This window comes from Caretta caretta, chromosome 8 (assembly GCF_965140235.1).
Source record: "Caretta caretta isolate rCarCar2 chromosome 8, rCarCar1.hap1, whole genome shotgun sequence".
NCBI lineage: Eukaryota > Metazoa > Chordata > Testudines > Cheloniidae > Caretta > Caretta caretta.
Genome location: NC_134213.1, coordinates 73,693,509 through 73,719,179, shown reverse-complemented (window position 1 = coordinate 73,719,179; position 25,671 = coordinate 73,693,509). Strand labels below are relative to the sequence as shown.

Sequence of the window (25,671 nt, the reverse complement as noted above, 5' to 3'; positions counted from 1 at the left end):
AGTCACACTTAATTTCATTTGTCACTTGTTATGGAGTGGAGTTATGTGAAACTGGTCTATATTATTTGTTCTAGCCTGTACTGGATAATTTATTACATTAAGAAACCAATAATTTTTAAATTTAATCAGATTTAATAAGATTCATTCTCCTATTCACATTTGCTTAATTTAAGGATATTAAATCTGCTTAGGAATGAGCTGCCTCTCAAAGCCTCATATGTCTATTAAAGGATTTTATTCCTGATGTGTTAATAGGATTTAATTATATTAGCCCTATAGTCCAGAGACACATCACAGTTGTTAAACTGATAAAGCAAGCAAAAATCATGCTAAAAAAGTAATGGCCAGCCTATGTTTTTAAAAGAATATTAAGGCTTGATCATTTTTACTGTCTCTGTGTTGTGTGGATTTACATCACATTGAAATTTAAAATTTAGAACGCTGAACACAGTGGAAGGTAAACTTCCTTTTCTAAATGCATTTAAAACCAGGTTAACACAGAAATAAACAAGTCCAGTTTAAATACTCTATCTCTAAATTGTTCCTTATCTCTGATTCAAAGAGATTTATTTAAACAAACTTCTGGTTTTCTTTCACCTTTCTTTTGACTGTTGAACTCATGGTTTTGTGTATGAAACAGAGTTGCAGCAAGTTGTTATGAAAACTGAAGATGTTAAATATTGCCTGGATTTCTTTCTTCCCTGTGGCTAATTAGGTTTAATGACAAACAGTGGAGGAAATGGAAAACAATTGCTTGGGGACTGTCTACTGTGGCATGGTGGGGGAGACAAGCAGAGGAGGGAGGCACAGACTGCTGTAGTCTGTAAATCTTGTCAATTTCTCCATCAGCATTATTTGCATCGATCAAAAGTGTTGGCTCTTGTCAAGTTCATATGAAAGCTAAATGTACAGAAGTCAGTGTTTCTGATGGCTGCAGACAACTCTGAGATGGAAAAAACCATAAGATTTGCATAGAATCACAGGGAAGGGGGAAAAAAACCCTAGCAATATGCCATCCAGTTGGATATTTTGCTTCCAAAATTACGTTGACGCATGTTATGGCAAATTTCCACCAGTAATCACAGACAAACTGCATATATTTCAGGAAGTTTTAGGCCCTGATTTTTCCTCTCATTTATACAGAGCTAGACTTTGAGCCCCACTTTGAGCACATAGCGTGGGCTGCTTTTATTTGGGGAAACTAGAAATGTAAAGGAGGATCTTAGCTCCCCCCCCCCCCCAAAGTAATTTTCTGGCACTTCTCCTTGCCAAGATAGCCTTGAAAATGTAAACTGGTATAAACAGACCTCTATCTTAGGAAGGGACAAACAGCTGGACTCTACTTCTCTAGCAGGAGGTTGGCGAAGAGGAACGGAAGATTTTGCATCAGATTATCATTTTTGTTTTGGCCCCTTTATGCTACTAGAATGGACCAGCAAGCTGCGTGAGGTCAGTTGAGAATTTTGGCAGGATGGGGGGTGGGGTGGGGGTGGGGGGGTGCGTGTAACAGGGTTGTCTGGCCCTGTTCTGGAGGGAAGCCCAGCAGGCAGGTGCTGGGAATTGGCTGATCTAGCTTGAGAATATAAAAAAGGGCCAAAGCACCACGAGAAGTAGGGAACTAAGAGAGAGTTGGGAGCATTCTCTCTTGTGGCTGCAGTTGTTGAGGGTGAGGAGGCCCTGTGGACCCTCAGGCTGGGGATGTTCAGACCCTTTTGTTATCAGAGGGTCCCATAATCTCAGCTGCATTTCCTTTGTTTTGTGTTGGAATATAAACAGAGTCTTGAGAAAAGGGGCTGTAAATGGAACTGGGTGTGTCTGATTGTTTGTCCCAGGCTGATGATCCCATCCACCAGTATACAGGGGCATAACTGACTCTTGCACCATTACCCACTTCTGCCACAGCACCTGGGCATGTTGAGGTGGGAGAGATGTAGGACTACAGAGAAAAGTTTAAAAATGTGAACCCTAAAGTCTAAACAGCCAGAAGGTAAACAGAAAGAACCTCACATGTATTATTTGTTTTAAAATTTCATGGTCTTTAAACCAATCTCATAATTTTAAATACTTGAGATTGACAGTTCTGGTAGTGTGGCTAAAGCATGCTGTGCTCCAGCTGTGCTAAGGGCTAGTTCTCAAGGGAGTGCAGATCAACCCGGAGAATCAAGGGCCACAATTAATTCCTTGACAGCCCTATGAGCACCTCAATGAATTTGGGTTTCCCTTTCAACATGGTAATACTGGCTCTGCTTTTATTCCTACATAAATCCTTTGACTTCAGTGATGTTACTCCTGATTTACACCTATGTAAATGAATAGTGTATTGGGACCATGATGTGGCTTTTATGTTAAGAGTTTTATTAAAAACTGATTAAATTGTTAATTCAGGTATGTCATCACTTGCTCGCAGGGTTTTATTTCTGTGTTTATATATGTGTTTGTATATATTCAATATTACATAATTTGCACCGTGAACTCAGGACCTTTAAGTTTGTGCATGAAGTGTCCACACAGTGGAGTTATAGTGCAGCACTTTGGTGTGCACTGCTAGTCACCTCCCCTTACTCCAAACTGTGAGGTAGTGTAGATAGGCCTTAAGAACCGATAATGGAAACTGTACTAGCCAGGAGGAATTTAATGGAGTGTGCTTTTCCCTGTTTGTCAGAAACAAAGGAAAGAAAATGCCTATATTAGACTTTTAAGGATAATCATACAGTTCCACCTATGGAATATTCATTCAGCTGAATTCAGCAGCCTATAAATATGCATTGTGAAAGAGCAGGAGAAAACTGGGAATATGTCTTCACCATGCCACATGGCACGGAAATCTTCTCTTTAAACCTGCTCTTGTTACATGGAGAAAAGTGGTTCAACATCTAACTTCTGCACATTGCCGTTTTGGCTCCTGGTAATGGTGTTGGTAGTGGAACAACTCACCTTTATTACAGGTTTCTATATGGCACATCCAGATTCTGGAGTATGATGGAGGATCCGCCTAAGGAAACACTAGTGTGGAAGAAGATTCTAAATTCAGACTTGGGTGCTGTAAGCGATGTTAAAGAATTCATCCATAAAAATGGAGAAGTCTTCATAGGCTGATAAAAAGGCAAAGAGATGACAAGTATGCAAATTGAATTCTAAAGTTTCTGGGTGTGGTACTAATGAAGAGCACATTTATAGATTGAGAAATAATAACAAAGCTTAAAAATTAGTTTCCTTGGCTAGATACAGTGATATAAAATACACTATTGTTTAAATATACTCCCTATGTTTATAAAATCAAAGTCCTGATAGGTGGCAGGAAGCTGTATATGGTTCTCAGAGGCTCGTTTGTGTGTATGTCTATACAAGAGAGGGAGAAAGGAGTATGTCAGGTACTTGGCATTGGTGAAGTTCTACCTTTTGATTTTTGTCCTCATTATAAGTGAAAAAAAATGACATGACCCTTTGTCCCTTACGTCACAGAAAGCAGACAAAGGATGTGATTCATTAACATAGAAAAGTTAGAAGGAGATCAAACAGTTGGGAGGGAATATATAATATTTATTAGTATTAAGACTGATGCTGTGTTATTAAGTAACTTTGCTTAAAATGAACTGGACAGAGAATAATAATAAGTATTTAAGGTCTACTGTAAGGAAATCAAATTATATTTGCAAAACTTTATTATTGTTTGAGTTATTAGAAAGTAGAAAGAGAAGGTGGGTGAGGTAATATCTTTTACTGGACCAACTTCTGTTGGTGAGAGAGACAAGCTTTCGAGCTACATGGAGCTCTTTTTCAGGTCTCTATGAAAGGTGCTCCCAGTATCACAGCTAAATGTAAGGTGGAACAGATTGTTAGCAAAAGCAGTTAGCACACATTATAAGGGACCATTCAAGGTAGAGTGGCCTGTTAACACCTCTGCAGTCATAGCACAAAAAGAGGGGGTTAGTGGGTTACAGATTGTTGTAATAAGCCATAAATCCAGTGTCTCTGTTCAGTCCATGATTTTTAGTGTCTAGCAGAGTTATGAATTTAAGCTCCCAGGCTCGTTTTTTGAAAGTGTTGTGCAGGTTTCCTTTGAAGATGAGGACTGATAGGTCAGATATAAAGTCATTGGTTTGAAAAGTGTTCACCCACAGGTGAGTGGGGTGTTTTTTGTCGTCTTTTATCATTTTCCTGTGTGAGTTCATTTGAGAGTGTGGAGGTTTCACCCACATAGCTGCTGTTGGGGCATTTAGTGCACTGGATGAGGTACATCACATGTTGTGATAGACACGTGTTGGGCCCATGGATCTGAAAGGTGTGTTGTGGGAAGTGTTGATCATTGTAGCAGTGCAGATACGTTGGCAGGTTTTACATATCTGTTGTTCTGTCAGGGTCTGGTGCCACTTTGAGGTGGTGTGTCCAGGTCTGTGGGGAGCTTGCTTCTGATAATGAGCTTGGTGAATATTACTAGAAAGTCATGAAATCGGATATTCACAGAAATAAAATACTATAGGAGGAATACAAGGTATTCATCTTGCAGGCATGCATCTTGTTTCCCAACACAACACTCAAAAGAAAGCCATCTTCTTCCATTCTTTCAAGACAAATGTACACAAGGGATTGCTGGGACTCAGGAACCTGAAGCTGCAAATCTCTGTCTTCATATCTTCTACTGCAGAAAGAGAGTTCAGGTTCAAGCTACTAGCTGGCAAAGCTCTTCTGCTGCTTCAGAAGTAAGTTCACATACAGGAGAGTGAGAAGGAAAAGAATTTCTTGCCACAATGAAACAAATCAGAGAGACTGCAGGATGCAGAAACCTCAGCCCTGTTTCCTCCAGGAATCCCTCACACACATCTGTCACCTGTTATGATTACAGAACTTCAGTGCTGCACCCTGACAACTCTGTCCCTCCCACTGATGAATCTGTACAAAGTTCTTTCTTTTCGGAAGACAAGATTGTGTCTCTTAGCTCTTCTCTGTTGTATGGATTAAGCAAACATATGTAGCCCAGGGGATTTTGTCTGAAGCTTCCACATACAGCAAAGGAGGGGAGAAACACACTTGCAGCTTGTCAAGGAGGTAGACATGAAAAAGCAAACTAAAAAATTTAGCACAAATAGGGGACAAACCTCACAGCTTAACTTATATGCATTGCTAGTGAAGCAAACATTTCTGTGCTTAATTCTGTTTAGGGTTTTGCTTTCCAGGTTCCCTTTAAGTGCATCAGTGCTCCTTCCTTATTCTTAATGCTTGCTTTTTTTCTGCTACAGAACAGTATGTCCTTGCAGAGATATCATTGTTATCTTTCTGTGTCATAGATAACCCAGCTCTCACTCCTCACCATCAAGGCATCAGTCAAGGTAATTTGCCTCTTGTTCCTCTTTCAGTGCTTCCTTTTCATTTGTTTGTCAGGGTACTGTGTGTCCTGGGCCTCTTCTCAGTCTATTCATCCTAACCTAAGGGTGGGTTGAGATTCTCCTTTCACATTTTCCTCCTTCTTGTTGCTACATTTCTCCATATTCCTTAGTCCTTCTCAGTGTCCATCCACTCTTTCTGACGGGTTTGCCATAATGCTGCCTTGCTTCATAATATAGCCAGTCTGATTTTTCTGAATAACTTCAGCTGGTGTTTTGAGTCCTGTCACTTTCACTTTTAGAATGGAAACCATCTTGCATTTTGTATGGCATAGCTGTCTTGAGATTTCTACAGTAACAAGAACACTGTACAGGTGCTACACCAAACCTCTTTAGGTTTTCGGTAGTCACTGGGTGTGGCAGTTGGTGCGTCTCTCATTTCTGATGTCATCTTTGTTGTTGGACTATGTCAGTGTGTGACTTCCGTCTCTCAAAACTATCTACACTTCCGTACACAAGTGCTGGCTTTCCAGAGTGCCGGGGGGTGCTCAACCCCTGGCTTTGCCTCAGGCCCCGCCCCCACTCCACCCCTTACTCCAAGGTCCCCCGCTGCCCACGCTCTGCCCTGCCCCCACTCCACCCCTTCCCTGAAGGCCCACCCCTGCCCTGCCTCTTCCTGCCCGCACTCCACCCCCTCTCCCAAGCACTCCGCATCCTCGCTCCTCCCCTCAGCTTCCTGCATGCTGTGAAACAGCTGATTGTGGTGGGCAGGAGGCGCAGGGAGGGAGGGGGGGAGGCACTGATCTGTGGGGCCCTCCGGTGGGCAGGAGGTGCTGGGGCAGTGCAGGAAAGCTAATAGGGGGGCTGCCGGGGGTGCTTAGCACCCACCATTTTTTCCCCATGGGTGCGCTAGCCCCAGAGCACCCATGGAGTCAGTGCTTATGCTTCCATGCTTCACACAGACTTATAAAATGGGACTTGGAGAGATTACACTAGTAACAAAAATACTCACTTCTGCGCTACCAGACACTATAGAGTTCCATATATTTTATTACCATAGAATGTCTCATATGCTTCAGGGCACAAGCCATCTTTTAACTAATGGAGGCTAGAAAGAAGTTTTTCCTGTGAACAGGCTATTCCCTAAATGTCTACTGCATTGTTTGTTGTACCTTCGTTTGAAGCATATGGTATTGGCCAATGTCAGAGACAGGATACTGGGCTGGATGCAGCACTGGTCTATTCTTGTGTTCCTAGTTTTGCAATATCACGCACTGCACAAGATCATAGGTGCAATTGGCAGGGTTGGAGTTGACTGTATTCTTTGTGCATGCATGTATAATGGAGCTCAAATGGGGTGGTGCTTTTTAAAGGCATTGTCTATTTATGATTCAAAAACACTATAGCATTACTCAGTATTTGATTATGTCTGTAGAGTCCAGTATATTTCTACTGTGTATGTCTGTGATGGGGCTCACTCACCACTATGGCGCCTTCTGCTGGCTGTCCTGGGGATTAACTCTGTTCGCCAGTGCTCCCTCCTCTGGTGGTGCCTTGCCACCATCACTTTTGTTCCAGGACCTCTGCCACTCCCAGGACTGCAGTGTCTTCTTCAGTAAAACTGCCCTCCAGCTGTGCCACACTCTGTGTTACTCCCTTCTGGGGTGACCTGCAATTTCTGTCCAGTCACTTCTCTCAGTGGCAACTGCACTCCATTGTCCTGGGGCTGCTTCCCATGTGGCTCCATAACCCTCTTCTTCCCTTACCTCAGGGCCTCAGCCTGAAGGCCTTTGCAGCCAGGTAGGAGCTCTCTCTAGCTCCCCTGGTCCTTGCTTGTAGCACTGCTTTGTCCCAGGTGCTGGCCCTCCTTCTCAGCGCCTGGTCTTCTCCCCTCAACCTCCAGTCAGCTACTGCTTTCCAGCCCTTCTTATATGAGCCTGCCTGGTGATTGGCTGCTTCTTTCAGCGCCTTTCTAATTGGCTGCCTCCGGCGCTGCTGCTCTGGGGCTGCTTTTAACGCCTTTTCTGCCAGTGAGGGGCAGCCGCCCTATCACAATGTTACATGAGGTTTGCAAAAAGGATCATAATAAGGTAATGTTTTCTGATTTTAGTGAAGCTAATTTTTGTTAATAAGTTACTTTGTGGTCATAATTGGAAAATGTTAGTGTTTGACTTAGGAATCAGAGATGCTGCTGCAAAGAAGTATATAACTGTTTTCAGTTTTGTATGCCAAACCTTGAGATCACAAGACAATATGAATTATTGCGTGAGAATCTACCACTTGTACAAAACTAGCAATTGTAATGAACCCTTTTTTCCTACTTCCCCAGTTAAATTCATATATTTTTATTAATTAGTACCAGGGCTGTCCCCAGGTGTGTGTGGGGCCCTGGCCAGCCCACCCACCTTCCAGCCCAGGCCCTGCCCCACTCCACCCCTTCCCCCAATGCCCCTGCCCTGCCCCCACCCCACCTCTTCCGGCCCGTGCTCCACCCACTTCCCACCCCATTCCACCCCTTCCCTCAACCCCCGCACCTGCCTCACCTCTTTCTGGCTTCCACCCCCTCCCCCAAGTGACGCCGGGGGCCAGCGGGGTGGAGTGGGGCGGATTGGGGCCAGGTCACTCGCTGCTGCCAGCGCCAGGCCCCCCGCTCACTCCCTTGGCTGCCCTGGACCCCGCGTCCTGAAGCGTGGCCCCCCCCAAAGTGTGGAGACTGGGGCGGTTGCCCCAGTCCATCTTATGGACAGGATGGCTCTGATTAGTACTGTTCTCTTAGGGTGCTGTAAGCTTATACTCTTCTTTACAAACAGTGTAAGACCCATTTACTGCACCTTCTGAAGATGCAACAAAGAAGATTCAACCTGGGGTGGAGTGAGGGAGTGGGGCAAAGGTGGCTTTAAATAATTTTTAACCAGAGTGAATAAAAATTGATAATTAAAAAATAATTTTTTAATTTAAATCAGAGTCTTTGGATTTTATTTAAATTATATATTTTTTCTTTTTAAAAATTAACCTGTTTAAAATGAAATCTGAATTTAATATATAATATGTGAATGCTTACATTTATTATACTTTCTTAAAACAGGTTTCAGAGTAACAGCCGTGTTAGTTTGTATTCGCAAAAAGAAAAGGAGTACTTGTGGCACCTTAGAGACTAACCAATTTATTTGAGCATGAGCTTTCGTGAGCTACTTCCGATGAAGTGAGCTGTAGCTCACGAAAGCTCATGCTCAAATAAATTGGTTAGTCTCTAAGGTGCCACAAGTACTCCTTTTCTTTTCTTAAAACACTTAAAGATGCTGAATTCATGAGCCTATTTAAAAAAGACTTTGAGATAAAGTTTCCTTTTCTATATAAAGAAGGAATCAAGGGCAAAAGCTTCTAACATTTGAGGTCAAGCTTTATAAATATGGCACAATAGGTCAGCCTAAGTAACTTAAGAAACTATTTCATTTTCAAGAGATTTAGACGAGCCTAGGAATTTAAGTTTGAGTCTCTTTCACAAAGGCATATTTGAAAAATTTCCCAGGCTGACCTGAAATCATCAGTTTAATTCACCGATTATAGTTAATCCCTCTGTTTAATAAATTATGTACTTGTAATGTGAAATACGTTTATATAAGAGAAGTCTATGTATCCAAAATATTTTAAGGTTGTTTTAACACAAATAAATTTTGTGCTGTTTCGTATGTTTAATTAAATTCCAGTTACTGTCCTAATGCAGCTTGAAAATCATGAGCAAAAAGTTAATGATCTAGTATATAAGCAAATGTATCATTTGCCATTTTCTGTCATACTAAAAATGTACAATTAGTAAGAATCTGAAAATACTGAGTTATATTAAAAAATCATAGATACTTACAGTGTACCCTCCTAGGTAGAAAAAAGATCTACCAAATCTAGTGTAAAGGCTCTATTTTGTTATAAATTAATGTGTTTTAATAGTTATATCAACCAGTGAGGGTTCTTTAGAAAATAACTGAAGTTCAAATGGAAAAGTTAATTAAAATTGATGATTTAAATCGAGGCTTTCCACTTGGTGACTTAAATCAATCCATCCTGCTTTTGTCCTCTGGAATTGCTCTACTTCAGGGTGTACCCTTTCCTATGCCAGGTCTGCCTATGGACTGTTCTGCTGCTCCCCTCCTGTCAACGGAATTCTCCCCCAGCCAATTGCAGGGCTTTTACATTTTCTGTATGCTACCACACACAGAGGCTGTAGTGGGAGTTACAATGTCACCTGCTGGGTAGGCAGCTAAAATCAGCTTAAAATAGACACAATCTTGTCTGAGCTTTATTTTTTTTAAGGGCAGAGGTATAGTCTCTTGGAGATATTTGGGGAATTTTATTCATTCAAATTTAGATGATTTTTATCGGGGTTAAATGAAGAAACTAGCTTTAATGGGAGTTACCTACATACATTCTCAAGCACTGAACTGAGAAAAGAGCCCACATTGTGTCTGTTTGGGGACTGTGCTAAGAAACCACATTTTTAAAGTAACTTAAATAATATAATCACTACCATATGCGTGAAAAAGATTGGACAAATGACCAGGGAGGAGTATAAAAATATTGCTCAGGCATGAAGGAGTGAAATCAGGAAGGCCAAATCACACTTGGCGTTGCAGCTAGCAAGAGATGTTAAGAGTAACAAGAAGGGTTTCTTCAGGTATGTTAGGAACAAGAAGAAAGCCAAGGAAAGTGTGGTCTCCTTACTGAATGGAGGAGGCAACCTAGTGACAGAGGATGTGGAAAAAGCTAATGTACTCAGTGCTTTTTTCGCCTCTGTCTTCACGAACAAGGTCAGTTCCCAGATTACTGTACTGGGCAGTACAGTATGGGGAGGAAGTGACCAGCCCTCTGTGGAGAAAGAAGTGGTTCAGGACTATTTAGAAAAGCTGGACGAACACAAGTCCATGGGGCCGGATGCGCTGCATCCGAGAGTGCTAAAGGAGTTGGCAGATGTGATTGCAGAGCCATTGGCCATTGTCTTTGAAAACTCAGGGCAAACCGGGGAAGTCCTGGATGACTGGAAACAGGCTAATGTAGTGCCCATCTTTAAAAAAGGGAAGAAGAAGGATCCAGGGAAGTACAGGAACTCCTCACTTAAAGTCGTCCGGTTAATGTTGTTTCGTTGTTACGTTGCTGATCAATTAGGGAACATGCTCGTTTAAAGTTGTGCAACGTCTAGCATCTAACACCTTCTAACGTCTGGCAGCTGCCTGTTTTGTCCACTGCTTGCAGGAAGCGCAGCCCGTTGCAGCTAGCTGGTGGGGGCTTGGAACCAGGGTGGACCGGCAGCCCCCCTATCAACTCCCCGCTCCCCGAAGTTCCTGTGCAGCAGCTGCTCAGCAGGCTACCAATTGCCAGCAGTTCAGATATCCCTCCCCCAACTGCCATGTGCTGCTCCTGCCCTCTGCCTTGGAGATGCTCCCCGGAGCCTCCTGCTTGCTGTGCGGGGATGGAGGGGAAGAAAGGGAGGGGTGGGGGGGGCTAATGTCAGGGTGTCGCCCTCTCCCCTGCACGCCACTTACCCCTTCTCTATATAGAGTATGCTGGGGACATGGACAGAGAGAGACAGAGAGAGCTTAGGGCAGCAGCTGCTGTCTCAACTTCCTGAGCCACTTAAAAATGAGATCAGCTTACTTAAAGGGGCAGTGCACATCTATTTCTCTCTCATACACAGGGTGTGTGTCTCTGTCTCTTGTCTGCCATGCTTGCTGTGTCCCTGCCCTCCATTCCTGCTGCCTTGTAGTGTGAGGCTACATTAACAACAGTGTGTTAACCCTTGAGGGCTCAGCCAAACGGTAGTTCATTATTTAGCAGTAACGCATTCCCTGGGAAATATCCCACCCCCTTCCATCCTCTGACTTCACCACCTCAACCAAGCTTCACAATCATCATTGCTGTGTACAGTATTAAATTGTTTGTTTAAAACTTTTACTGTGTGTGTATATATTTATATAATATAATACATTTTGAAGCACTTAGAGGAGAGGAAAGTGATCGGGAACAGTCAGCATGGATTCACCAAGAGCAAGTCATGCCTGACTAACCTAATTGCCTTCTATGATGAGAAAACTGGCTCTGTGGATGAGGGGAAAGCAGTGGACGTGTTATTCCTTGACTTTAGCAAAGCTTTTGACTCAGTCTCCCACAGTATTCTTGCAAGCAAGTTAAAGAAGTATGGGCTGGATGAATGGACTATAAGGTGGATAGAAAGCTGGCTAGATCATCGGGCTCAACGGGTAGTGATCAATGGCTCCATGTCTAGTTGGCAGCCGGTATCAAGCGGAGTGCCTCAAGGGTCGGTCCTGGGGCCGGTTTTGTTCAATATCTTGATTAATGATCTGGAGGATGGCGTGGATTGCACTCTCAGCAAATTTGCGGATGATACTAAACTGGGAGGAGTGGTAGATACGCTGGAGGGGAGGGATAGGATACAGAGGGACCTAGACAAATTAGAGGATTGGGCCAAAAGAAATCTGATGAGGTTCAACAAGGACAAGTGCAGAGTCCTGCACTTAGGACGGAAGAATCCAATGCACTGCTACAGACTAGGGCCCGAGTGGCTAGGCAGCAGTTCTGCAGAAAAGGACCTAGAGGTTACAGTGGACGAGAAGCTGGATGTAAGTCAACAGTGGGCCCTTATTGCCAAGAAGAGTAACAGCATTTTGGGCTGTATAAGTAGGAGCATTGCCAGCAGATCGAGGAACGTGATCATTCCCCTCTATTCAGCATCGGTGAGGCCTCATCTGGAGTACCGTGTCCAGTTTTGGGCCCCACACTATAAGAAGGATGTGGAATAATTGGAAAGAGTCCAGCAGAGGGCAGCAAAAATGATTAGGGGGCTGGAGCACATGATTTATGAGGAGAGGCTGAGGGAACTCGGATTATTTAGTCTGCAGAAGAGAAGAATGAGGGAGGATTTGATATCTGCTTTCAACTACCTAAAAGGGGGTTCCAAAAAGGATGGATCTAGACTGTTCTCAGTGGTAGCAGATGACAGAACAAGGAGTAATGGTCTCAAGTTGCAGTGGGGGAGGTTTAGGTTGGATATTAGGAAAAACTTTTTCGCTAGGAGCGTGGTGAAGCACTAGAATGGTTTACCTAGGGAGGTGGTGGAATCTGCTTCCTTAGGGTATGTCTACACTACGGAATAAGGTCGAATTTATAGAAGTCGTTTTTTTAGAAATCGGTTTTATATATTCGAGTGTGTGTGTCCCCACAGAAAATGCTCTAAGTGCATTAAGTGCATTAACTCGGCGGAGCGTTTCCACAGTACCGAGGCTAGAGTCGACTTCCGGAGCGTTGCACTGTGGGTAGCTATCCCACAGTTCCCGCAGTCTCTGCTGCCCATTGGAATTCTGGGTTGAGATCCCAATGCCTGATGGGGCTAAAACATTGTCGCGGGTGGTTCTGGGTACATATCGTCAGGCCCCCGTTCCCTCCCTCCCTCCGTGAAAGCAAGGGCAGACAATCATTTCGCGCCTTTTTTCCTGAGTTACCTGTGCAGACGCCATACCACTGCAAGCATGGAGCCCGCTCAGGAAACCGTCACCCTATGTCTCCTGGGTGCTGGCAGACGCGGTACGGCATTGCTACACAGTAGCAGCAACCCCTTGCCTTGTGGCAGCAGACGGTACAGTACGACTGGTAGCCGTCATCGTCATGTCCGAGGTGCTCCTGGCCACGTCGGCTGGGAGCACCTGGGCAGACATGGGTGCAGGGACTAAATTTGGAGTGACTTGACCAGGTCATTCTCTTTAGTCCTGCAGTCAGTCCTATTGAACCGTCTTATGGTGAGCGGGCAGGCGATACGGACTGCTAGCAGTCGTACTGTACCATCTTCTGCCGAGCAGCCATGAGATGTGGATGGCATGCAGTCCTTCTGCACCGTCTGCTGCCAGCCAAAGATGTAAAAGATAGATGGAGTGGCTCAGAACAAGAAATAGACCAGATTTGTTTTGTACTCATTTGCCTCCTCCCCTGTCTAGGGGACTCATTCATAGAATCATAGAATATAAGGGTTGGAAGGGACCCCAGAAGGTCATCTAGTCCAACCCCCTGCTTGAAGCAGGACCAAATCCCAGTTAAATCATCCCAGCCAGGGCTTTGTCAAGCCTGACCTTAAAAACCTCTAAGGAAGGAGATTCTACCACCTCCCTAGGTAACGCATTCCAGTGTTTCACCACCCTCTTAGTGAAAAAGTTTTTCCTAATATCCAATCTAAACCTCCCCCACTGCAACTTGAGACCATTACTCCTCGTTCTGTCATCTGCTACCATTGAGAACAGTCTAGAGCCATCCTCTTTGGAACCCCCTTTCAGATAGTTGAAAGCAGCTATCAAATCCCCCCTCATTCTTCTCTTCTGCAGGCTAAACAATCCCAGCTCCCTCAGCCTCTCCTCATAACTCATGTGTTCCAGACCCCTAATCATTTTTGTTGCCCTTCGCTGGACTCTCTCCAATTTATCCACATCCTTCTTGAAGTGTGGGGCCCAAAACTGGACACAGTACTCCAGATGAGGCCTCACCAATGTCGAATAGAGGGGAACGATCATGTCCCTCGATCTGCTCGCTATGCCCCTACTTATACATCCCAAAATGCCATTGGCCTTCTTGGCAACAAGGGCACACTGCTGACTCATATCCAGCTTCTCGTCCACTGTCACCCCTAGGTCCTTTTCCGCAGAACTGCTGCCTAGCCATTCGGTCCCTAGTCTGTAGCTGTGCATTGGGTTCTTCCGTCCTAAGTGCAGGACCCTGCACTTATCCTTATTGAACCTCATCAGATTTCTTTTGGCCCAATCCTCCAATTTGTCTAGGTCCTTCTGTATCCTATCCTTCCCCTCCAGCGTATCTACCACTCCTCCCAGTTTAGTATCATCCGCTAATTTGCTGAGAGTGCAATCCACACCATCCTCCAGATCATTTATGAAGATATTGAACAAAACCGGCCCCAGGACCGACCCTTGGGGCACTCCACTTGATACCGGCTGCCAACTAGACATGGAACCATTGATAACTACCCGTTGAGCCCGACAATCTAGCCAGCTTTCTACCCACCTTATAGTGCATTCTTCCAGCCCATACTTCCTTAACTTGCTGACAAGAATACTGTGGGAGACCGTGTCAAAAGCTTTGCTAAAGTCAAGAAACAATACATCCACTGCTTTCCCTTCATCCACAGAACCAGTAATCTCATCATAAAAGGCGATTAGATTAGTCAGGCATGACCTTCCCTTGGTGAATCCATGCTGGCTGTTTCTGATCACTTTCCTCTCCTGCAAGTGCTTCAGGATTGATTCTTTGAGGACCTGCTCCATGATTTTTCCAGGGACTGAGGTGAGGCTGACTGGCCTGTAGTTCCCAGGATCCTCCTTCTTCCCTTTTTTAAAGATTGGCACTACATTAGCCTTTTTCCAGTCATCCGGGACTTCCCCCGTTTGCATGATTCCTCTAGATCACACTGCAGTCACTCACAGAGAAGGTGCAGCGAGGTAAATCTAGCCATGTATCAATCAGAGGCCAGGCTAACCTCCTTGTTCCAATAAGAACGATAACTTAGGTGCACCATTTCTTATTGGAACCCTCCGTGCAGTCCTGCCTGAAATACTCCTTGATGTACAGGCACCCCCTTTGTTGATTTTAGCTCCCTGAAGCCAACCCTGTAAGCCGTGTCGTCAGTCGCCCCTCCCTCCGTCAGAGCAACGGCAGACAATCGTTCCACGCCTTTTTTCTGTGCGGACGCCATACCAAGGCAAGCATGGAGGCCGCTCAGCTCACTTTGGCAATTAGGAGCACATTAAACACCACACGCATTATCCAGCAGTATATGCAGCACCAGAACCTGGCAAAGCGATCCCGGGCGAGGAGGCGACGTCAGCGCGGTCACGTGAGTGATCAGGACATGGACACAGATTTCTCTGAAAGCATGGGCCCTGCCAATGCATGCATCATGGTGCTAATGGGGCAGGTTCATGCTGTGGAACGCCGATTCTGGGCTCGGGAAACAAGCACAGACTGGTGGGACCGCATAGTGTTGCAGGTCTGGGACGATTCCCAGTGGCTGCGAAACTTTCGCATGCGTAAGGGCACTTTCATGGAACTTTGTGACTTGCTTTCCCCTGCCCTGAGGTGCATGAATACCAAGATGAGAGCAGCCCTCACAGTTGAGAAGCGAGTGGCGATAGCCCTGTGGAAGCTTGCAACGCCAGACAGCTACCGGTCAGTTGGGAATCAATTTGGAGTGGGCAAATCTACTGTGGGGGCTGCTGTGATGCAAGTAGCCCACGCAATCAAAGATCTGCTGATATCAAGGGTAGTGACCCTGGGAAATGTGCAGGTCATAGTGGATGGCTTTGCTGCAATGGGATTCCCTAACTGTGGTGGGGCTATAGACGGAACCCATATCCCTATCTTGGCACCGGAGCACCAAGCCGCCGAGTACATAAACCGCAAGGGGTACTTTTCGATAGTGCTGCAAGCTCTGGTGGATCACAAGGGACGTTTCACCAACATCAACGTGGGATGGCTGGGAAAGGTGCATGATGCTCGCATCTTCAGGAACTCTGGTCTGTTTCAAAAGCTGCAGGAAGGGACTTTATTCCCAGACCAGAAAATAACTGTTGGGGATGTTGAAATGCCTATATGTATCCTTGGGGACCCAGCCTACCCCTTAATGCCATGGCTCATGAAGCCGTACACAGGCAGCCTGGACAGTAGTCAGGAGCTGTTCAACTACAGGCTGAGCAAGTGCAGAATGGTGGTAGAATGTGCATTTGGACGTTTAAAGGCGCGCTGGCGCAGTTTACTGACTCGCTTAGACCTCAGCGAAACCAATATTCCCACTGTTATTACTGCTTGCTGTGTGCTCCACAATATCTGTGAGAGTAAGGGGGAGATGTTTATAGCGGGGTGGGAGGTTGAGGCAAATCGCCTGGCTGCTGGTTACGCGCAGCCAGACACCAGGGCGGTTAGAAGAGCACAGGAGGGCGCGGTACGCATCAGAGAAGCTTTGAAAACCAGTTTCATGACTGGCCAGGCTATGGTGTGAAAGTTCTGTTTGTTTCTCCTTGATGAAACCCCCCGCCCCTTGGTTCACTCTACTTCCCTGTAAGCTAACCACCCGACCCTCCTCCCTTCAATCATTGCTTGCAGAGGCAATAAAGTCATTTCTGCTTCACATTCATGCATTCTTTATTCATTCATCACACAAATAGGGGGATGACTACCAAGGTAGTCCAGGAGGGGTGGTGGAGGAGGGAAGGAAAATGCCACACAGCACTTTAAGCACAGCACTTTAAAAGTTTACAACTTTAAAATTTATTGAATGACAGCCTTCTTTTTTTGGGCAACCCTCTGTGGTGGAGTGGCTGGTTGGCCGGAGGCCCCCCCACCGCGTTCTTGGGCGTCTGGGTGTGGAGGCTATGGAACTTGGGGAGGAGGGCGGTTGGTTACAGAGGGGCAGCAGTGGCAATCTGTGCTCCAGCTGCCTTTGCTGCAGCTCAACCATACACTGGAGCATACTGGTTTGGTCCTGCAGCAGCCTCAGCATTGAATCCTGCCTCCTCTCATCACGCTGCCGCCACCTTTCAGCTTCAGCCGTCTCTTCAGCCCGCCACTTACTCTCTTCAGCCCGCCACCTCTCCTCCCGGTCATTTTGTGCTTTCCTGCACTCTGACATTATTTGCCTCCACGCATTCGTCTGTGCTCTGTCAGTGTGGGAGGACAGCATGAGCTCGGAGAACATTTCATCGCGAGTGCGTTTTTTTTTCTTTCTAAGCTTCACTAGCCTCTGGGAAGGAGAAGATCCTGTGATCATTGAAACACATGCAGCTGGTGGAGAAAAAAAAGGGACAGCGGTATTTAAAAAGACACATTTTATAAAACAGTGGCTACAGTCTTTCAGGGTAAACCTTGCTGTTAACATTACATACATAGCACATGTGCTTTCGTTACAAGGTCGCATTTTGCCTCCTCCCACCGCGTGACTACCCCCTCAACCTTCTCCCCTCCCTGTGGCTAACAGCGGGGAACATTTCTGTTTAGCCACAGGCAAACAGCCCAGCAGGAATGGGCTCCTCTGAGTGTCCCCTGAAGAAAAGCACTCTATTTCAACCAGGTGACCATGAATTATATCTCACTCTCCTGAGGATAACACAGAGAGATAAAGAACGGATGTTGTTTGAATGCCAGCAAACACACTGCAATGCTGTGTTCTACAATGTTTCCCGAGTACGTGTTACTGGCCTGGAGTGGTAAAGTGTCCTACCATGAAGGACGCAATAAGGCTGCCCTCCCCAGAAACCTTTTGCAAAGGCTTTAGGACTACATCTAGGAGAACCGCAAATGCCAGGGCAAAGTAATCCTTTCACATGCTTGCTTTTAAACCATGTATAGTATTTTAAAAGGTACACTCACCAGAGGTCCCTTCTCCGCCTGCTGGGTCCAGGAGGCAGCCTTGGGTGGGTTCGGGGGGTACTGGCTCCAGGTCTAGGGTGAGAAACAGTTCCTGGCTGTCGGGAAAACCGGTTTCTCCGCTTGCTTGCTGTGAGCTATCTACAACCTCCTCCTCCTCATCATCTTCTTCGTCCCCAAAACCTGCTTCCGTATTGCCTCCATCTCCATTGAAGGAGTCAAACAACACGGCTGGGGTAGTGGTGGCTGAACCCCCTAAAATGGCATGCAGCTCATCATAGAAGCGGCATGTTTGGGGCTCTGACCCAGAGCGGCTGTTCGCCTCTCTGGTTTTCTGGTAGGCTTGCCTCAGCTCCTTCAGTTTCACGCGACACTGCTTCGGGTCCCTGTTATGGCCTCTGTCCTTCATGCCCTGGGAGATTTTCAGAAAGGTTTTGGCATTTCGAAAACTGGAACGGAGTTCTGATAGCCCGGATTCCTCTCCCCAAACAGCGATCAGATCCCGTACCTCCCGTTTGGTCCATGCTGGAGCTCTTTTGCGATTCTGGGACTCCATCATGGTCACCTGTGCTGATGAGCTCTGCATGGTCACCTGCAGCTTGCCACGCTGGCCAAACAGGAAATGAGATTCAAAAGTTCACGGTTCTTTTCCTGTCTACCTGGCCAGTGCATCTGAGTTGAGAGTGCTGTCCAGAGCGGTCATAATGGAGCACTCTGGGATAGCTCCCGGAGGCCAATACCATCGAATTGTGTCCACAGTACCCCAAATTCGAGCCGGCAATGTCGATTTAAGCGCTAATCCACTTGTCAGGGGTGGAGTAGGAAATCGATTTTAAGAGCCCTTTAAGTCGAAATAAAGGGCTTCATTGTGTGGACGGGTGCAGGTTTACATCGATTTAACGCTACTAAATTCGACCTAAAGTCCTAGTGTAGACCAGGGCTTAGAGGTTTTTAAAGTCAGGCTTGACAAAGCCCAAGCTGGGATGATTTAGTTGGGGATTGGTCCTGCTTTGAGCAGGCGATTGGACTAGATGACTTCCTGAGGTCCCTTCCAACCCTGATATTCTATGATTCTATGAAAAAGGAAGTAGGGGGTGCTTTTAGTAGTGAAATCCAGTGTCTCATTGAGGGTACATCTTAGAGAAGCAAAATAGGGCATAAATCCTTTTTTTTTTTTTTTAAACTTGCAGGGCCTCTTTAACTCAGTGATGACCTTCTGGTACAGCACACTTGTATGAATATATATTTCCTTTGCAGACAGTGGAATTACTCTAGTTTCATGCTGATATAAGTGAATTTGACTCCGTGAAACTAGGCTGGTCTATTTTACAGTTCTGGTTCTTATGCTCTAGTACACTGCTGATACTGGTATGCAGATACCGCAAAGGAATGTTAAAATCATCCATGACGCTCTTTTAATTGAAACTGAAAATTCATTAAGCTTTTATTCAAAGCCTAGATGTTGAGCCTAAATGTTTTTGACTGGTGCCCCTTTGTGGACTTTGAAAGGTTGTTGTTACAGGATTTGTGTCCTGTTTATAGTAGAGTCTAGATTTCAGTATCTAACCGCTTGAATTCAGAGAGGAAGCATTGTTGAGTCGAAAAGGCACAAGCCTAGACAACAGGACTCCTGGGTTGTTATCAGTTATATCGCTGGCTGGCTGACTCTGGCTCAGTTTAGCAGTCCATCCCTATTCAGTAAGCATTTATGCATGTGCGTACATAAGTCCATCCCTAAATGCTTTGCTGAATTGAGACCCATGTGAGGGCAAGTTATTTAATTCCTCTTGCCATAGTTTACCCTACCTATCAGAGGAGTATAATACCTCCTCACAGGCATGTTCTGAGGTTTAGGGTGATACCCTGGCTCTTTTGAAGTCAACAACAAAACTCCTATTTACTTCAACAGTGCCAGGACTTGAGCCTTAATGTCTGTTGGATCCTTAGATTAAAAGTGACATATAATAAAAGCAAAATATTATTCTTCCCTTTTGCTGAAATCCTTATTATTGCCCCTTTCCTCAACCCATTGGTGCACCCCAGCACAGTCCTGTCTTACATTTTCTAGCTCAGTGAATCTCAGTATAGAAGACACCAGAAATTTGGTTTTGCATAGGAATTGTGATGGACAGAATAGAAAATAAAATCTCTGTAAAGGAAGTGAGGTTTTCTCCAAAAGTTTCTGATACTAATGTTATTTTTAGTATCACTGTTCAGCAGAACTGACATTAATTGTACTTGTGTGATGGCTTAGCTGTATTTACTTAGAACATGCAGTCAAAATATCTATCTGAAAGGTCAGTTCTGCATGGGATATATTATATGTGTGTGGAAAATGATAAGAACCTGCCTTTCGTAAGAGACTGTTTTCTTTTGAAGCATATACATAAAATATTTTCCTATGTTTCCTTTCAGAATATACCCAGTCTTTGCAATTGTCATGCACACAATATCTCATCTGCTCTTGATGAGTAATGATAATGTTAAAACAAATATTTTATTTACCTGTAAAAAAGCCAAACAAGTGCTCACCTTGGATGAGCGGGTAGTAGAATTTTGCAAGACTGCCTGAACCAAAACTAATCTGCCTCCTTGTTGTGACTGGGAGGGATAATGAATGACACAGGGGTCTGGCAATAGGATATAAAGTGCCCGCCTCCTCTACAATATTGACTTGAATTCAGCCCAAATCAACAAAGCCTGAAACTTACCCTCTGGATGCACAGTGGCTCATATTTCATGATTTGGTGATCTCAGTCCACTTCCCATTGGATAACTGTTCAGACAACAATAACTAGCCCACAGCTGGTCCTGATTACACGGCAGAGAAATTATGGATTATGACACTGATTCAGGAAAACAAGTAAGCACAATCTTAAATTCATCCTTGTTCAGGAAAGCACAGGCAGTGCTCACTTCGTAATAAAAAAGGGTGCCGTGGCTCAGCCCTGGCAAGCGCTAGCACAAAATAAGCACTGGCTGGGTGGCCAGGAGAGTGGCGGCTGCTGGCCAGGCACCCAGCTCTAAAGGTGCTGCCACCAGCGGCTGTGCAGAAGTGAGGGTGGCGAGGTATGGTGTACTGCCACCCTTACTTCTGCGCTGCTGCTGGAGGTGGTGCTGTGTTCAGAACTGGGCAGCCAGAGAATGGTGGCTGCTGGCCAGGAGGCCAGAGCTTCTGGGGCTATGAACTGCCAAGCCCTGGCACAAATGAAGCACTGCTTTCAAGAAAAGAAGTCCTGTGCAAAGCCAGTTGGACATAGTGTATGCTTAAAGTTGAACTTGTGCTTAAGTGCTGCTCTGAATCAGAATGCTTTCCTGGATCAGGGCCTGAATGGACCAGACACTGAATTATCCATTCTTTCCTATACCTTACCGCTGCAAATTAGGAACACACTGGTGGGTCAGAATGTGGGAGCTCGTACTGCCACTACCTGTGATGTGACAGTTCTGTGGCACAGGAGGGAATTTAGAGTCTAAGATCACCAATCTGGTACATTTCACAGGCATTATTATTTCCCATTATTTCCTCTTTACCTCATCAGTGAGTCTCTTCTTCCCTTTATTCCCTGAAGTCACCTAGCTGGACAGTTTGTGATTCATGACACAATTTCCTGAAACTTTTTTTTAACTTCTTAAAATATATAAATATTGTGTGTGTGTGTGTGTGTGTGTGTTTTTATTAGCAGACATTGCAGTTTCACCACAGCATTTTCAATGGAGTTGAAGTTAACATATGGACCTGTCAGCATTCCTCACTCAGCAAAACTCCCAAATGACTTCAATGAGAGTTTTGTGTTAAGGAAAAGTTAGTATATGTGACTCCATTTTGGTTTGGGGCCCACCATTGTCTAAAAGCAAGCACATCATGCACCAGGAGGAGTGTTCTTTAGATACTGCATTCCTGTGAAAACCCTCCCCCTTGTTTCCAGCCTGTCTCGACTCCCGGTTTCTGTTCTTTGGCTGTTCCTAACTCCCTGCCTCCCGGACTTGTGATGTGGGCCCCCCATCCTGATAAGAAAGGTTACGGATGCATTGCTTTAGGACCATGTTGTGTAGTTGAAGTAATAGTTTAGCACGGGGAATGTACCTAGCAGGGATAGGTGGTAGATAAGGAAAGGGTTTGTCTATTGGCTAAGGTTTCCAATGCATGAGGGCAACATGCTTTGCTAAAAGGTATATAATCTTTGTATAACCTGCATTCAGGGTCCCCTTCTGACTAGCAGGGGGGCACCATGCTCGAGCGTAATAAACTTAATATCTTTGGGAACTCTGCAGTTGTGGACTTTGTTCGTGAGCCTCAGCCTAGACTCGAACTGCGCACGACCTATCAGGTATAATTCACAGCATTTGTGAGGAGTGCTGAGTGGGGACCATCATTCGTTTACTTCCTTGGTTTCTCCGTTGGACTCACTGATATCAGCACAGTGAATAGTATTTGTTAAATCTTGTTGCAGGTCCAGCAATTGATACTCTTGCAAGTTGATGTTTCTCTAATTGTGGGGGTGGGCAGGGGAAGGAAAATCCTAAATTGCACTCCCTTCAGAGATCTATCTAATATGTATCTAGAATCTGCAGGAAATTCTCAATCACATTGTAACAATGTTACTTTTGACTATGCTTTTCAAAATAAGATTATTTCAAGAGTTTTTTTTAAGAGGATCAAGTTCCTTTCCTATTTTGTTACTTAGAATCACTAGCTATGATATTGTAATGAATTGACCTGTGTGTGTATAGTAAGATCTTGCAAGTAGTGAGACTATAGTAAGGTTGTATCAGAATTTTCTGTTTTTGGGATCTTGGTGTCCCACTTGTTTTTTTTTTTTTGTAACCCTATTTTGTAAACATGCCATAGATAATTTGAACCAAATTTCAGCCACTAATTAATATGAATATGGAATGATCTCCAATGTGTATCTTTGGTATGGATATTTAGGAATTTTGGGAAAACTAGAACAGCCTATGTATCGAAAATCCTATTTTTTCCACATAGCACACCTTCACTGCCCCCCGCTGCTGCCTAATATTGTGATATCAGAGATACTGAGCCACTCATCATTACTGCCCTCCAGTTCATATGCATACCTGGGAAGAGTCACTGTTCCTCTGGTTGTCATGGCAATGGCTGTCTTTGATAACTGATTTACCTCAGACAGCTGTGACATGACTACAAAGAAGGGTCATAGGAGGAACTGCAATGAAACAGACTGGATTTAGATAAGATCCTGCTGTGCTCCTTTAGGTTTGTGTTGTGGTAAATTACACTGTTTCTTTGTAAAGGGTAGATGGTTTGATTGTTACTTTCCTCAAAAAGCGTTTATTGACAATAAGATAGAAGGGTTCCTTTTCATGCGCATTGATTATATGCTTCTTACAAATTGGGGACTATGGGTTTCTTGAGCGTTTGCCTTTTTTTAAAATGGGAAATTATAACTGAGGCGTTTAATCCAATTTAATTAGTTTCACCATATTGGTCAGCCTGGCACTGAGTGGTCAAATATGGAATGTTGCAAAGATAACAATGGGAATAAAAGAAAAATTGAAAAGAATGTTAGTTAAGGTTGCTGTCATCAGTAAACTAAACCATGAAAAGTTAGGAAATACAAAGAGAAGGATTAAAAGGTTGTATAGTTAAGCACTCTCAAGTTTGGAAATGACAGAATGAACATTAGCCCTGGAACCTTAATTTGGCCCCTTTATACATATGCATTATGATACTGTCTTTAACTACACACAGAAATTACTAGCTGTGAAAAGTTTGTTTTAAGTAACTTGCCCAGGATCACACAGGAACTTGGTGGCTTAATCAAAGTCGCCAGGATGGCATTCAACTGCTGTAATCATGAGACCATCCTTTTCCTTTCTGCAATTCACTGCAAATCTTCCAACTACCACAATAAATGAGGCAGAGGTCCTGCAGACAAGACTCCTTTGCTAAACAACCCTGATTCACCCACAAAACAGATCTGTCCTGTGAACTGAATGAACCAAGGATCCTGTGCTTGTATATACATATAAAAATAATGTAATTAAAGACTGTGTCATAATGCAAACTCACGAGGTTGCATAGGGAACATTCATTTGCCATTTCCTAACTTGAGTGCTTGATACCACAACCTTTTAATTCTTTTTATTCCTTAAAGTTGTATTTCCTAACTTTTTTTTACAGTTTATTTATGAGTAACCTTAACTAAGGTTAAACAACAGGGTTTTTTTGTGAAATAACACATGTACTTCATTGCCCTCTACTGTGGCTATTGTAAGTAGCATATTAATAACTGTGAAGTCCTAGATCACCACAGATTTGAGCACAGATTGTTGGAAGTTCTAAGTTCAATCCATTTTTACAGTTTCTTGAATTCTTAGGAGCATGTTCTTTCCTCATTTCCTTTTTGTAGCTCCCTCTATTATCAGTAGATTTGGGCCTTAAGTAAATACTTTTAATTTGCTTAGTGATTACTTCAGATCAAAATAACAAGAGTTGGCAACAAATAATAGGTCCAGCCAGGATTTGTTTGTGGTTTTAGTTAAAATATCAAATAAATAGGCAGGCTGAAGTGTTTTGTAATGCTTTTTAAAAGAGCATTAGAAATTCAAGAGAAAAAATACAAGAGACCACTTTAGCAAATAGGTGCTCTAAGATAAGACCTTATTGATACTGAAAGAAATGCTGTCTTGTTTTTCCCCCTTCTCCTTTCCTTTTTTTCCTTCTTGCAGTTTTCTTGCCTATGTCTCTCATGCTGCCCATATGTGAGTGAATGCTATTCAAGAAGTATTTTTGTCCCTTGCCCCCAAGATCATGTGGATGCACTTGAAAGATTTGGTAAATGGGGTAAGGCCTCTTCTGCATCTGAAATTGGAGAAGTTTAAATGCTACTGCCATCCTTCCATACTCCTTTTTATTTTTATTAGCTCTTAACTCCTCTTTGGACTGTATTATCGTGAATAATCCATTCATGCCTGTGAGGCTGATACTGGGTTGGCAGTGGTGTGTAGTGGCATATTTTGCTGAGGCAGGTAAGGCCTGGTTTCTCATCTGAAACCAGATCATGGATGCTGCTGCTTTGTGGATGCTGACTTTCTGTTCTTCAGCAAAAGTTTGAACTTCTTATCTCCTGCTACATAGGCTGTTGGTGCAGTGGGCAAAGATTTTGTCAGAGAATGGATGGTAAATGCTGGATGCTAGGGCCATACTTGCTGGTTCTCCTGCTTGAATGGTGTTTCCACATGCCCGTTAGAACTGGGATTTTGGGAGTGGGGTTCTAGTTATCTTACTGGTGTTGTGATTCCACTCTGCCATATTCCCAGCGTGTGACAAAGCTGCTCAGTCCCTTTGGCTAGAGTATTGGCATGATGACACAAGAGTGTGCCTGTGTAGTGCTGTGGCATATGCAAGCACAGAGGCATTCTTATTTCTGCACCTTGCCAGGACACTGCACTCTCTCTGTTCAATTCAATGTCCCTTTCCGGTGTGGCAGCTGTGGCACCCACTTACAGTGTTGAGATTGTGGAGGCTAGTTGCTGAAAGTCTGAGGGTGGGCGCTCTTCTTTTCTCCCTCTTTTGCTGGGTTCTTCCTAATTCCTTCTAATGACTTACTGAGTTTCAGTGGGGTGGGGGAAGAGTGAATATAGTGACCAAAGTATTGTTTAATTTTAAAAGTAGAAAGCATTTAGAGGAAAGGATTTCAAAACAGCCAACACCCATCTATCTTATCTGTAAGATACTGTCCCTGATCGTGTAGGCAGGCCCGATTTCTTCAGACACCTCAACAGGTGCTTGTGTCAATCTAAATAGTTCCATAGTTGCAAATAATCCCATTTTATGCAGCCAGACTCTTTCTGATCTTCTGGTTGTTATATCAGATGTAGGGTTGTGGGATTTTTGGTAATCTAGTAAAATGGTTTTAAACAGTTCCCAATTATTACTTAC

The 25,671-nt window shown here is 44.3% G+C and overlaps 1 protein-coding gene across 13 annotated transcripts in view; it reads left to right on the top strand.

Moving 5' to 3' along the window:
* LOC125640914 (endogenous retrovirus group K member 5 Gag polyprotein) overlaps positions 1 to 25,671 on the top strand; it is a 121,072-nt gene that overhangs the window by 38,260 nt on the left and 57,141 nt on the right. For 2 of the 13 annotated variants that reach the window (XM_075131608.1, XM_048860057.2), the window contains one exon: positions 5,286 to 5,327. The exons of 10 other annotated variants lie outside the window; for them this stretch is intronic. Coding sequence is in view for 1 of the 3 variants with exons in the window: in XM_048860057.2 (XP_048716014.2) it covers positions 5,286 to 5,327 (42 nt within the window). In the remaining 2 variants the exon portion in view is untranslated. Of the gene's footprint in view, positions 1 to 146; positions 1,450 to 5,285; positions 5,328 to 25,671 lie in introns of those variants that run through there. One more of the 13 variants, XM_075131610.1, reaches the window with a different exon arrangement.